Source organism: Zerene cesonia, chromosome Z, assembly GCF_012273895.1.
Source record: "Zerene cesonia ecotype Mississippi chromosome Z, Zerene_cesonia_1.1, whole genome shotgun sequence".
NCBI lineage: Eukaryota > Metazoa > Arthropoda > Insecta > Lepidoptera > Pieridae > Zerene > Zerene cesonia.
The window spans coordinates 7,004,469-7,021,018 of NC_052122.1; the positions used below are offsets into that span (position 1 = coordinate 7,004,469).

At 31.9% G+C, this 16,550-nt stretch overlaps 1 protein-coding gene across 1 annotated transcript in view; it reads left to right on the top strand.

Annotated features, from left to right (window-relative positions):
• The window catches only part of LOC119835544 (transient receptor potential cation channel subfamily A member 1), a 52,949-nt gene that overhangs the window by 21,019 nt on the left and 15,380 nt on the right, over window positions 1–16,550 (top strand). Inside the window, exon 3 of the mRNA XM_038360447.1 lies at window positions 6,184–6,336. Coding sequence (XP_038216375.1) covers window positions 6,184–6,336 — 153 coding nt within the window. The remainder of the gene's footprint in view (window positions 1–6,183; window positions 6,337–16,550) is intronic.

The following is a 16,550-nucleotide window of genomic DNA, read 5'->3' on the forward strand; positions in this document are numbered from 1 at the left end:
GAACATTTGCAGCATTGCGGTCCCTTAGCGTCTTTAATTTGCAACAGACAAATACCACATTTGGACATCTTGTAGAAAGAAAAAAAAAAAATAAAAATAAAAAAAAAATGAACCTCGATTTCACTTTTCTCGGTGCGATTAAATAAAAGTGGAAAAAATATACATATACGAAAATAAAATAGTCTTGTGTCTACTTGGGATTGAACACCGAACTCTCGATTCGAATCTTTACAGTTCACGTATAGTTAATGTCCACTACAGAATCTTACAAGATTGTAATGAATTAAGCGTATAATATTTAAGTCCAGAGATATTATTGAACAGACAATGTGGTAGGACGATAATTTATATTTTCACTTCACCCACTATTCAACATCCTCACAAGAAATGCACTATTAATTTATTACAAAAAATGTGTAATTAAACTGTTTATTTAAAGCTTCAATTATATCACTTAATTAAACGCGTGTTCACAAATCACTCAGTGTTTTGTTTTATTAAGACACGCACTCAAACTATTTTTAAACGATTTTCAAATAGACGAGCTGCAGACAGTGTGACTTTTGAAACGTAAGTATAGTAGTTCTTCCTATTTGAGTATAGAAAATAATAAACGCAATAATTGTAAATACGCGTCGTTGGTCCATAATGTATTTTGCATATCTCTTGATTGTGCGTCTGCTTCCCTTAGCCACAAATCGCTGTGTAATCAACAAGCAGTACGTTCGTAATCAAATTAGCGATACATACGTAATGTAGTGGGCGGCTAGCTACAGCAATGTGTGCTATAGCTAAATAAAACGTGTCAAGTCGTCTGAACGGATTTCCGTGAACACTAGTCGCTCACTGAATTAACTGGCCTCTGGCTAGTCTCTGTTACACGTGTTCTCTTTACTTCAAAAGTGTAATTTTCTACCAACGTTCCCAAAAACGAATGGGTTTCGCAATTCGTCTGTTTTTTTAACACGCTTCTATTAGCTTTACTTGTATTTTTGTATGTAACCGACATCTCTAAACTCGATTTAGACACTATAAATGGACAGATTAAATTAAAACTTATTCAAGGATCGGTAACATTACAGTGCTTCCGTAAGTCTATTTTAGTATCCTAATTAGGATCGGCGGGATTAAATCATTTCTTTACGTATACGTACTCTGTGTAGGAGTAAATGTAAATCAGAAAATTTATTTTTTTAATTATAATTATTACTTACTTCAGTACTTTTGGTTTTATTACTCTATATCTCCGTGGATTTCCAATCGATTCAATTGATTATTTTGTGTTTTATAATAAACTTTTGATAGTTTGTCCAATTTTAGAATTTGAATTGGTACCTCTAGAACAACTTGACGTCCAAAATTCTTCAATGCAGACATTGCTAGGGCCAAATCCTTTTTTTACACTGGTACACTTGGCAATAGCCGGTCACCCCGGAAATTCCCGTATGTTATAGGCCATATAGGTCATTTTAGTTTATAAATATTAGCTTGGAAAAATACTGGATAGTGTACGTGTACGATACATTCTTTCCGGTTTATTAACATCGGGTTCTGTCCATATGGGGAATAACTTTTAATTTAAACGTAAGACGCCTCTTTCGAGGTAGATAATTATGAATAGCAAGCGTTTTCTAAAATATATTCAACGTCTTCTATCTAGCGTGTGAAACAACATCGTAAAGTCAGGCTGAGTGCCAATGAATATTTAAGAATGCGTCATTTATTTTTGAGAGCTTAGTCCCGTTTATTGTATTTAATACTTATTCTAAATACCATTTTCAAAAAACTTCATATATAGAACTTAATAACTCTCTGTAGTATATAAATAGATTTTAAGTTGTTATTTTTATACATAACATATTTCAGGCAAAGTTCTGAATATTTCTATAAAAATTAACCGTTCTTTAAATAAACATCTCGCTTCGGTTACTATAAATTCTCACAATTTTAGACACCAGGTTCTCATAAATATTCAGCGTGTTGTTTACGCAAATCTGGATTGCTGGTGATTAGGTTGGTAAACTAAACAAATCAACTCACAAAATTACTCTTGGGAGTTTTGACATAAAAATTAAATCAGAAATGTTCATGAATTTGACTTGGATGTTTTGCTTGTTGTTTTCAAAGAATATAATGTAGATAATGAAAATTCAATTCCACGGGACATTTGAGACAAAGGAATATAGGGAAAGAATTTATGAAGATTCTCGGTACCAGGTGTTGCAAGTCGAAGGAAATAAGGGAAATAACGAATAACCAACGTTTTTCTATTAACAGATTGAAATTATATCCGTAGATTTTAGATATGACAAATGTTTTTTCCTAGCATATAACATTTATTTCTAGAAAAATTGTCGCCATCGTCCCCTTCGGGGAGGTACCATTCCATATTATTAAATGGGAACAAATAACGAATATACAACAAATTAGGAAAATATATTGGGAAAGTCTGTTAAGATAGGGATGTAAAATAGGGATTAATTCATTAAATGATCATTAATCGTTATTTTCATATTTATTTTAAGTTTCCCATGCCCATATTATCTGTTTTATACTTAGTTTTTATCATATTATTTTACATCCTTCCTAATGCACTATGAGGAATATTCTTGTGGATTTAGAAAATAAACACACTTTAATTTATAATTTAAAAAACACGTTAAGTTATTCTCATATTTGATTTTATTTGTTGAGCTTATAATTTGACGAATTAGATGCTTTTACAACCCCATACTCTTACAGTCTCTCTGTGAAGTCGCTAAAAATTTTCTACGCGTCTTTAAAATGCTAATGAATTGTGATCGATAATTATAATAAAACTATGAAATATTTCTTAAAACTCCACACATATACGAATATTTGAGTTTAAATTTATATACATGAAGCAGAGAGCCGCAATATCAGCATCAACATCTGACATAGCGTATATAATTATAAAGTTGTGGGTACTAATATCCGTCACCGATATATCCATCTCCGACATTCAAAAATAAAGATCAAAACATTTATAATACGCATATAAGCGAGTTCATGTAGGCATTAGTAGTACTAGGGGTACTGCATAAAAAACTCCCTTGATAAAAAGTATTGAACGAAAAAATTTGCGCATGGAATTTTTTCGATTCATCTTGGATTCAGTCAATAAAATGCTATGCAACATGTGACGATGAAATGGGTCTCATACTTTTTTATTTACTTTTTGTTATTTACTCCCTGCATCCCGTTTCCCCCATTTAACAGCACAATATCACCAACGTCACGTTGCGTGAGCGTGAATAATAAGGTTATTGTCACTCGCGACGCTAAAAAGACTGCGTGTTATAATTTTGGCGTGACTATGTGTCTGTCTCCCTGTCCGTGGTATCGTATCTACCGAACGGATGTACCGATTTTGATTTTGCTTCTTTTGTTTAAATAGCCGCCGCATCGAAAGTCGGTTTTTGATGAACTCAATATGGGTACTTATCTAAATGTCGTGACCAGTAGCACACTATTTAATTAATCCACCAACAATCACATCCTTAAGTTATAAGTTCCCTTATATTGGACGAATCCAGCAGAGAAACATTTTTAATATTCTTTGCCAATTTGTGTTCTATATATAATATAACAAAGCCTTAAGTCCTTTAAACATAAACTGGTGTTATAGTTTGGTGATGTGTCACATTATCGTTGAATGGATTTGCTGGTACTTCACAGTGTTGAACTTTTTAATATTGTGGGTGAAATATGCATAACAAGCATCTCGAGTGTTGTGGTGCATTTTTATTCTTATTTATAACTCGCCCCCGCTCCTCCAGAGCTTTTTTGTTCAAGTTTTTCAAATATTAATTAATCTGTAAAGGACGAACCGTTATGAATCTGCGTATTTCGTCATAAATCGCGAACAAAATGGTTATTTTACGTTTTCTGTTTCTATTTTTATGCCTTTCTTCGTTTCACTTTATTTCGATCCTGTTTTAATTGCATACTCCTAATTGTTCATTTGCTCAGTTCCGTGGAAATCCGTAAAAACAGTCAGTTAAAGGAAAATATCGATATCCGTTTTTAACAAATAACGCAACAAAGCAATTAGCAGTTGCGTAAAGCGGATACGTGTTATTATTTTCAGCTTAACATCAGCGATTGTTATAGGTGGATGTTTTTGCGTTAACTTTGTTTAAGCTATGTATAACATTTTCTTGATGACGTTTATTTGAAGTCTTTGTTGACAGAATATGTAACATATATTATCCTCAGTCAAAAGTAAGTTTTATCCATTAAGATGAATCGCTAAATATGTTACTAGCGTGAGAATCGTGAACCCGTGGGCCAATTCGAAATATTTTTAAACTTTTTAGATAAGATACAAGGAATATTCTTATGGAGAGAAATAGGTAACAGAAAGAAAAGGTATAAATAACAAAGGAAATATAAAGACATCAGTTTTGTTGCTGCGAAGGGTCAATAACTTTTGCGAGAATTAAGTCTGTCGGGGAGGAACTATTTACATAAAAGATCAATGTGGTGTTGTTTTAGAGAAAATAGGACAGAACAACGACATCGTGGAATTGTATTATAAATAAATATAAAGCTTGTTAGTTATTTTTTTCTTTCTTTATCTAAAAGTGGGCAACTGAGCTGGTGGTTCTCCTGATGGTGAGTCATTACTATCGTCCATTAACACAGGGTGATTATCTTCCCGTGGGAGATTCCTAGATATTAAGATATTTCATTAAAATAAATTTTTGATAACGTTATCTAGTTCATGTTCACACGTATCTTGAAAATTAATAGATTTTAGTGAAGACAACAACTTTACAACTTTTGCGTATATTTTAAAGAAGAGATGTCTACAAAAAAATATGTCCAAAACACGCGACATTAAACAGAATTTAGCTTAAACTCATGAAATTAAAATGAGATCATTCATCGGAGGAAGAAATTTTTTTCCGTAAATACGTGCGCAACGTCTCATCTTCTATCTTGGTAGAAGAACAAAACCCTTATGTACTAAATTTACCAAAATCACCACAAATTTACTACTTAAGGAAGTATTGCAATTCGTATTTACAAATGACTACATAAAATATGTTTACAATAATAAACTATAAAAAAATACAATAACATTACACAAACACATCTAATGCGTCTAATATTTTCGGATAAAGCGTTCGAGAGTTGAATAGCACTTAAATAGTAAATAGTAAAAAAGCTGCTATAAAAAATTAACCGATAGACACGACGAGTACACAATATTAAAATGTTGAAAACAAAGTGTCTTAGTGCTACCAATCTTAGGCAATGAGAGATCATAACAATTATTGAAGTTCTGGATAACGGGAATCTGCAAAATCAAGGAAAAATGGTAGGAAAGAATAAGCTAACGTAATTTGGATAGAGATCAATACAAAGTTTCGTGAGCGCCATTACGAGGAAGCATACGAAAGAACCCTTTACGTACTTATTCTACATATTTATTCTTCCTATAGCAAAGTGACCAAATGTGAACGTTTTGCTATTTGCGTAATAGATTTTTGATAAAAATTTCTTAGAGATCTTCTTCCAAAAACTATAGGTTCGTTTTAATAGGATTAAGCTGTAACGTTTGTTCCGTGAGAGAAACGTCGCAAGTTCAGCGTACATGATAGGGAAACTGAATATTTTTGGAAATGGTATTAGTTAAAGTAGAGAAAGATAATATTTATTACCTACATAAATTAATTAACTAATAGAGTGTAATGACGTGTTATTTCAAATATAAATACAAATAAAGCACATGATAATAAATTCGTCTGTTTCAACAGCGCTGCAAACTATTATAGGGATTCAATTGTGATGTAATAATATTGAATCGGTTTCATTGTTTCCCATAATAATATATTTAAACACATCTACATGCTAAATATATAGCAAGTTATCATCAGAATACGGTGTTTATTTTATACAAATGAAATGACGGTTAATTATTTTATTGAATCACGGAAACATAATTATTTGGTTTTGCAACACGTACAACGTCCACGTGTAATGAAACATTGCAATTATTAAAATACTATCCATTGTCATTCTACATGAAATCAGTTATTATTAAACGAATTTGTCGAATAATTATTGTTTACTAGCATTTCCTTTTCACAATATCACTATTTTTCACAGAATTTGCTAAGAGTAGCGTGACTATACACTACGAATGTTTTATAGGATTGGCTGTGGAACCTTACCGGGCGTCGCCGGCAACGCCGAGAGAAGATGGGTGATTTCGGTGGAGAGATGCAAATGATGCTCACCACCCAAGACAGGGTGAACTCCGGAGATGTATGTCTCTTGACCGAGAGCCCATACAGAATATTGAGGGTAAGTCTTAGGTCTATATTACTCGGAAACAATATGTTTTTTAAACACCTCAAAAATAAAAACTTTTATATTAGATCTTTAACATATTTTTCTTTCATATATTACGAGTATTCTAAATTACCGAATTCCTAGATATTTGATAAGAATATAGAATTAGTCCACTATTGCAGTCGGACTCTGAAATAACCCAGGGCGTTATCCCGAATGCCTTGGGTGTGCGTATAACCTTTCTCTGCTTAAAAAAGGGAAAGGAAAATTAGGTGATGTATATTCGCGTAATATGGTTAATCTAAAAACCATTCAATGAAACAACATTTATAGTATGTTTGCTACCAGGCCAAGGAAGTTTTAATGAAATAAAATTTGCATGCTAATGGAAAATCTGTTCATTAGGGGATCGATATTTTCTCAATAGCAATACCATCTAGTGCAAACGACATGCCTAGCTGAAGAAAACTGTGTCAATTACAAAATTTAATCTTTAGGCCATTGTTTTATATAGTTTAGAGAAGACATATTATTATGATTAGGCGAAGTTCAGATAATAATTTGAGTTATTAACAACAATGATAATAATTTATTTTCAGTTATGCAATAGATAAATAAGTATCATCATTGTGAAATTCTTACAGAAATCAAAACATAACGTAATAATTTATTGATAATAATGTGACAGTATGTAACATGCAACTAGGTTTGAAAAGGCTTTAAAGGTTTGTTTAAATTTCCTAACCTAAACTAATCTTACAGCTAAGTACATCACGGTAGCAGTACAAATAGGTATCAAACAATTAAAGGTTCAAGACCGACACAGTAACCTGTATTAAAGATATCAGTACAGTACAGGCTGACAACTTGTAGGCAACTTTTTAGTGTCAATGTTTTTGTTATTTCATAAATTCACTGAAGGTGAATCGGCAGTTGATTTTAGTTAGTTTTTATAAAAAAAATTATTGATTGGTGTTAAACATGCTGCAATTTTTTTCCTTCAAACTAAATATGCTAGAATACATTACAAGTTAATACAATACAAGTTTCGGTTTAACATTACATTACTGTAAAATTCAAAAATTTTATTCATTGTTCTCCAAAAAATTTACTTATTATCACCATTGAATAAATAATATTAAACATCTATAAAAAAAAAACATTGTATATCCAACAGAGAGCCATCGACCGATTAAATAATAAGGCATTATTAATATATAAGTTTTATTAACATATAATTATAAAATTATTATTTTATTACTAAAAAACATTTAGTTTTTTTTGTCAACTATTTAACTAGCTTTTTATATAAATACTCAATTGAAATAAATAAATAAAGATAAAATTATACTTCACTTTGTTTATCCGTTTAGCTTTTCTTTAAAATGCACCTTTATTCATTAGTAAGTTGTTGTTTAGTCAGTTCTACTTAAATGAAACGTAACAGACATATTGATGAGAAAAATACGTTGATAACCATTCATCGATTTATAGTAAACATAAAGCTTTAGCATTTAGATAAAAGTTTATTTGCACAAGTAATGGACTGATCGGGTTTTACGATTAGAACTAGCGGACACTTGACATGCGTGGAATCATTTAATATCTATGTAACTCTCGGAACGGCATGGAGCAAAACGTCAAATATGTTTTAATGTGATACATCGAAGAATTATGTTAAAGTTTCGGCGGGCGCAGACACTACCCTGCCTACTTTTGGGAGCATCAACGTTAAGGGAGGTTAGTTGTCATATTTTTGCAAATTTTATCTCAATGTTAGGCTTTCACGACTCTGGTAACAACATTACGATGAACTTTCATATTTTGCGCATTATTTTTAACTAACAGTAAATTTGTTTGTTTATTTAATTTTTTACTTTATTTAAGTTATTATTGCTTGTTTATTATATTTAAGTTATTATTAGTGCTTGTTTATTTTATTGAGTTATTATTTATGTCATTTAAGTTATATAGTTATTACTTTATTTAAGTTATTAGTATTAGTTTGTTTATATAAGTGTAACAAAAGTCCAATAGCGTAATAGTGACCTTTTAAACATTGTCGATTCTCAACATGTTGTATATCACGGAATTTTACACGTGCAATTGAATTCCCCAACTTTTCTGGACAGACCAAACTTTTATACGTTTATCACAACTAGGACACGAATCGTGATCGAAAAACAAGTCCACTTCAACTGAAACTGTAGGCTCATGTGTAGGAACGAATGCTTTTCGCATAAAACTTTAACTTGGCTAGTAATTATTTCAGTCGCGCAAAATTCAGTTCAAACTACGTGGTGTTGTTAATTGCTTTGTCAGACTTCTGCTCTTGTTTTCTTGTTCTCAGACTAGTTAAGATTATGTTTATATCTATATGCTATATAATAAATAGTGTTTATTCAAACAAAAAAATCGGCATTTAACTTCTATATTTCAAACAATTAATAGTTGAAAGGACAACTCTCCAAAGTTTCGATTTTTAACATTTCGATTCTTTTTTTTGTAGTTTTTAAATGTATATTGCTATTTAAACGTACAAAAACAATAATCGTTAATGTTGCACTATTCTACAATGGAACAAAGTTCTTAGTATCACTCTAAAAATAATTAAGACGAATCTCATATCTGGCAGTAAAAACGTTTGAGGGCCAAAAACTGTCAAGTTCCTTTCCTGAAAGTCCTTTATAATATTGCGTCGTAAAGACAAGAATGTTAGCTCATTAGGGAGAAAAAACAGCCAGAAGGTTCCACTGATGTACGGAGCCTTTTACAAAGATTCGAATTAATGGATAATAGTTCGAATTAAATCAGATGAAAAATAATAAAGGAAATTACCTCACATTGTACTAGTACGCAAGAGATAAACAAAATAAAAATCAAATAAAATAAAAATCAATTGCTGTTCGTTAGTCTCGCTAAAACTTGAGAATGGCTAGTTTTATTTTTATAATGTTGGTTTTAGTGCATTCTGAATAGACCTCCAAGGAAGATTTAAAAGGTAAGAACAATACGGAGGCGAAGCCGCGTGTGGGAGCTAGTAGTATATAAATTAAAAATTGTGAAACCATCGCATATGCAATAATAAAGTTATATTTGACATTTTATTTGTTCACTTAGGGTATAACAGTGCTTTAAAGACTTTACTGTCCGTCTGTCTGTCTGTTCGTCCGTGTATCACTCGGCGTCTATCTATCTCATGAACCGTGATAGTTAGACAATTAAAATATTCGAAGATTGTATGTCTTTTCTTTGAAGCTGTATATCTGTTGCCGCTATAGTAAACATACAATAACAATCGAGATTAACCAATAGTTGACACGGTCATAGATTTTTGGTACTTGCTGTTTAGGCTATTTACTACTTTGATGTAAGACTATTTAGCTTAAACAGTTTACATAAGATGTATCTTCTATAAAATATGTACAATTATATATTAAAAGCGAATACAGTCCTAATTTTACGGGTTTTAAGGTTCAAAATTATATAGTAAGTGCCATTAATCAAAGACGTGTGGCGTAGTACATTAAGCTACAAAACTGTGTTCTAATTTCATTTCAATTTACCACTCAAGACTAGTTAAGCATCTCGAGCAATAGAGTTTACATAAGTCATAAAATTGAATTATATTCGTATTAAATTACACAACGACTTATACGAACGAAACATTTTCCCTCATATAAAGTATAACACTTAAAGTTTCTGTAAATTTATTACAACGACATTTATTATTATGACAATTTATATATTTATAAATTATTCAATAAGGAACGCTGGCTCTTATGTTACAGAGCTCTTCTAGTTTTAGAGATAGTGGTTACGTGAGGTCAAAATTATGTATCATCATTATCATCATCATCAGCGCATACATGTTCCCACTGCTGGGACTCGAACCCCCGTCTTATCGAATATAAGTGCGGTCCTCACCACGGAACCATCTGCTTCATGTCAAGGTATAATATGTTTGGCAAAGCAAATATTTTATTATTTATATCTGTAGAATTAATAACGTAAAAATGTATGAAAAATATTTTTCATTACTTATTTTGTTTCTCATCGTGCAAAACTTCCTTAACTTCCACCACTTCCACTGTTCAAGATCGAAATTACCCAAATCGATCGTTCTCGAGTTTCAGGGATATAAACGAACAGATAATTAAAATTACAGCATGCTGATTTCAGCTTCGGCAATTGCTAATATTTAATATAGCGTGCTTAATTAATATGCGTAGCATATGACGTAGCATGTGCTACGTAGGGCCTCTACGAGTACACTTGTAATAGAATATTGTATTGCGTCACAGCGTTTTCTTCACCACATATTATTATTGCAATACGTAATATACTTTGGGATATATCTGAATATGAAACATACCGGATTCCCATAAAAGCATAGACAGAGCTGAGCTCCGCCACACTAGCAACTATGTATATAAGCGCCTCTGAATCTTTCATCTATTCATCCCAAAATACATTGGATTATACCAGATACAATTATTCACCCTATAAGATTATATCTAGAATTTGTCTCAGTACATTTGCTTAACAAATTCTATGCAATTTTTATTTAGTGTTGAGTTGAAAGGTCTTCAGCTTGATATGATTTTTTAATAATCTTCCAAATTTTTGGTGCTTCAATTGGTGAACGACAAAATTAGATAAAAGCGTTACTTTTTAATGCCGAAATGTCATCTAAGCAGATTCTTATTGCTCCATAGCTGAAGCCTAGATAAACCCATACTAAACATCCATTCGAGTCTTTGGTAACATTCATCTTAATAATAATTTAAGGTGTCTTCTTGACCTCAAATTTTTATGTATTTTTTAATTATCGCTAATTTTTCCGCTTTATGTTTGAATTCATACTAAGAACTTATTGAAATTACCTGAATCGTATTCAAACTCATCCATATTTATTAATAAATTACTTTAGTCTTGTTTTCATTTCTTGTAATTTAATTACACAGTTCAGTTCAGAAAATTTAGTTACAAAGTTAATCGTCCCAAACTTTATTGTAAATCTGTATATCTACGGAGTTTTATCATACAATATTACAATTGATCAAATTCCTTAATTGTAGTAAAATAATTTATTCAAGAGCCAGTAATCCCGTGAAACATACAACAATTCATTTGAAAAATACACCTGGCAAATAAAACTTTTACTAAAAGTACCGAAATATTGAATACGTTAGAGGCATTTACATTTAAAATAACGTAAATAAATATTAAAAATTCAATTTTTAACACACATAGAATAAATGTTATATGTCGAACAAAGTAATGCAATAGTTGCCCAATTAAAACGCGAATTCAGGCTCGAGATTCAGTATGCCACAGCCTAAGGGTTGCGATATACATCGAAAGGGCGGGATTCCCGGGGAGAGGCGCGCGGTCTGCAGTGGAAGACATGCAGCCACCCAGAGCAGTCGTCAGTACAGCTGCGAGCTCTCGAAGTAAACTTGCGCAACTAGTGACCTCTCGTTATCACTAACTGAATTTATCGAATGTGACTTAGTGCAAAACTGTGATTGTGATTTGTGATAAGATGATTCCGCACATACGAAGGCGGCGACCTGCGCCAGTTAGGGAACTTGAAAACGGGGCCCCTGAAATACCCAATAATTTGGCTCACATAGCCGCCAAAATGACGCGTAAACCTACTGTTGAAGATGTACTAAAGGTAAGGCATGAAAGAAAACAGTTTTTTTCTGTTCTCGCAGGAACATTCAAACACAGCTGCGACTCCTTTTAAGCGTCGGTTGATTTAATTTATAAACCGAGTGCTAGTCTTTTGTTATTTATTATAAAAACTTAAGTAACTAGGGTAAAGGAAGCTAGCAGCACCTCTTATATAGGTATAGTTTGTAGTTAGTAGGTTTTGCAAATGAAAAAGTTAAATATCACGGTCGCTAAGCCATATTACGGATATATGTAAATCTTCTTTTCATCGTCTTTGTTGCAAATTATATTTAATTTGTCACAATATTTGTGTGTAATTGTGTTATTTGTGTATTGCATATTATAAACGGTTAAAATAAAAGTAGATTTGTACTTAAATATTTCATCTAACTAATTTACAAATTTTTATATTTTGGTTTTATTTTTATTGGGATGAATTAATTAGTGAAAACCATTTAGAGTTTATTTTTATTTAGATTATTATACTATTTCATGTTACATATAAGGGCGAAGACAATGGAGGCGAGCAGCAAGTTATATTTGCAAGAATGCAAGCCATCATTGTATGACATGCCAAATTTAAATAGAAGATACCTAATACAATGATATGGACAAAAATATGCAAACAAACGAACATAGAAACTCCTCCTTTTGTTTTTAGAAGTCTGATATAAAAGGGGTACAAGTAATACGAGTATAAGATCAAGCTTAATAATTAATAAAAGTAAAAACAAACAATAGTAAATCTTATTTATAATAAACTCCTTAATATTTAAGAAGCATGCATAAGCATTTGTACCATGCGAGTGTACAACCTAGGGAACTTCAAACGAGATTAGGGGCAAAAGCATGGAAGCATTCAAATTCCAATGCGCATCAATGTAATTTAATGCGTAAGATTTAGAGACGAAGCGCCTATAATGCAAGCTTACAAGAAAGCAAATATACCAATATTTGCACCTTCCTCCCTAGGTGCAGGCGCATGCAGGAGTGCCAACACACAGAGCAAACAAACATTAAAGTATTTGTAACAATATAAAAGCATGCATATAGGTATGCTCTGTAAAGCAAATTTACTCGTGACCTCCCGAGAATCGCGACCCTCAGGTTGGAAAACACTGACGACTAGAAGAATATTATTGGTTTATTATTTTCTTTTAATAATTAGAATACAACCTCTTTTGTTTGAGAAACAAAAATATATTGGCGTCCATGGAGTGACTATTTGTACGAAGGAAGGATCAAAGCATGAAAGCATGTGAATGAAAGAATACTAAGAAATCGCATGTAAAAGAAGGAATTCTAAGAAATCTTAGATTATATACAAAATATTTTATCTCGGGAAATGAACATAGCATCATGTTGAATATTTTAATAGATTACAAATTGCAAGACAAAATGGACACGACTGGACGATGATACAATTTTAGAGGTGGCTTACCTCTTCACGCGACAACATGTTCCACAAACAATCCACAAAAATAAATAGAAGAATTTTAATACGGAGAGAGTCCGACTAGAAAGGCTATAATCAATAGAATCACTATTGATAAGTAGCCTCAACGATATAAGGATTGCATTAAACCCACTGGAGATCAAGAATGAGCTTCATACTGTATTTCTAATGATGTATTTTAATGTATAAACTTACACACATTACAGTAATAAATGTTTTACGGAAATGCAAAATAACCCAGGATAAGACTTCGCACAAGAATAGTTAGCGTAGTCGTTTCGCCCGAGGGCATTTAGACACGACTTGTTACTAACGTTTTGTAATTTATTTTTTGAAGATTATTAAATTCAATCAATAGGTAGCAGATGTTTATGATGGATCTTGATTTCTCTTCAGAGGAATAAGAGACGGATGGTCTTCCATTCGTCTCTCATTCCTCAGGGGAGGAATTTGTTGGTAATATTAGAGGCGCTGATTGGATTCGCATTCACATAGCGGAATAATAAAAAAATGTCGCTCCACGTGGAGTTTCAAAAGATATAAATAGATGCCGCAATTTTTAACGAATGTTAGAGACATGCAGAATACTTGCATATTAACATTTTAGTACTGCTCCTGTTGAAACCAGGTTTGGGAATTCTATTCCTTCTTTAGTCATCGTTATTAAATCTATACTTCTATACTAATAATATAAAGCTGGAGAGTATGTTTGTATGAACTAATCTCATACTAAATGGACTAAAAATTTAAAAAATTGGTTTGAATAAGGTTATATAATATTAATTGGGTCTAACTGTGGTAGAAATTATGCTTATACTTACCACCATACGCATTGTATCGTTCGTAGGAACCATATAAGACTGTTTCACAACAAAGATATCCGTGTGAAAATGCTCTAGTGTATATCCAACATTACATTACACTACACAACCGCTTCGAGTGTGAAATGTAGGTCCTCACTCCTTGCTCTAGTCATCTGCGTGTACGATACGCTTACGATACGACGTCGTGTGTGAAGGGGCTTAAGGATAGATATAAGTATAGATAAAAGGCTACCCTACACCTATATTAGACTGGAATTGCTGAACGGAGTTTGGTTTATTGCATTTATCGCCGTTTGTATTAAAATGAAAACGAACGAAAAGCTTAGTTTAGTATGACGGGACATCTATTAAAAAAACATTAATAAGATATTGGGATTAGGTTATTAAATCATTGTTATGTAAATACGAGATTTAAGAACAATTTAAAATGTTTATAATCATAAACATTGAACAAAGAGCTCCCGACCGATGTAATTGGAAGCTTACTAGCTTACTTTATTGCTTAGTTCGATTCCCTTATATTTTACTGTTTCAGATAAAATAGATGGCTATAAAACCAATGGTTTCACTGTCAAGCCAACTTCTTTGTAGGTTCTCACAATGATAGTTAGATTTAATCAACAATTCTTCCTCTATTTATTACTTCTTTATCAATTGATAATATTGTAATGTTTTGTTTTTGTGACTACTCACAATGACAGTTTACCAAAAGCCCTTTTTTAATTTAATTACCTACATACTTGCATAATCCTTTTATAAATATCCAATAACAAAAATAAACGTAAGAAAAGTAAATATATTGGAGAAAATGTAATATGGAATAGATATGTTTGGAAGAAATCGCTCATCAGTGACAAAGCCGCCCAATTATACATGATCGGCAATAAAATTTTGTCATTATTGTTTTCTTTATGCATAATAAAGAGTATTTATCATAGAAACTACAATAATATTCATAAAACATAGAAACAAACATATTGTTTATGTGACAGCCTCAAACATTTAATTACCATTATATTTATTACTCTATGTCTTACTTAAGAACTTGTTTGGTTACTTTAATTATCAAAATTAAATAAATTATAATCTTCCAATTTTGAAATAATATTGGCTCAGTAGTTAGGACGTTGGACTTAAGAGCAAAAATTCGAGGGTTCGAGACCGGACGAGCGTGCAAGTACTTAATTAATTTTCAATTCAGAAATCAAAGAAAGAATAATCAAAAGTTCGACGACATGTGACGTCCTCCAAACTGCCCTTAGCCAGCGCGATAGATTATGGCCTGAACCCTCATAGGAGGCATGGATACCTGCAGTTATAATATACATGGGCATCGGCCCACACATTATCATCAGATAATGTATCATGAAATTGAAGTATTGAGTGAAACGGGACTCAAAACCTCGTCTTCTGACTCTTCTGATTTTCTGTTACCTCATTATCTCAGGAATCAAATTTCCATTCTTTCTATTTCGGTCCGAAAATACAATCCACGTCATGAAACAATAGCTGCGAAAACAACTTCATTAGCATGATACATGCCTTCAACGCTCACAACGCGATATCAGTGGACCTTTTATTTTATTCTTTTCAAATTTATTATGAATACAAGCACTTCCTCGTTGTTTATTTTGAATAGTCTTACGAAACAATAATGTCGGGAAAAATTTCACTATTCGGTTACATTTTAACGTTGAAATAGATTCAAAATTTACATAAAATTGTGTAGATATAATGCATATAATTTTTAATCTAGAGTAGCTGTATCATTCCTAAATAATATTAGGCATGGGTGTCTGAACCATTTTTATATGTGACAAGCTAGATCAACCTGGCTCCGCCCGTGGTATAATAGCCTATATCAGTGAAGTAGCAGCTTTCCAAAGGTGAAATAATTTTTGAAATAAGTGCAGCAGTTTTTGTGTAAAAACATTACAAAAGTACAAAATACAAAATTTTCCCCGTTATTTTATTAGTGCAGAATAATATCAAGCCAATTTTTAGTGAGTAGCATTTCAATAGATAACATAGGCCTTAAAATTACGTAATGTGACCATTTTAACTACATACATATGAGAACTTTCGTAGAAGTATTTATTGGACGTTATCCCAAAGGAAATTTAAATTGGTGTTAATCAAATAAAAAAGTGATCCAAGTATCCCTGTCTATACGTGACATGAATGAATGAATTTTCAGATATTTTATCACTTCCATTTTTCAAAATTTCGTTATAAATTTTATTTAATCCAATTCCAACTGTTTT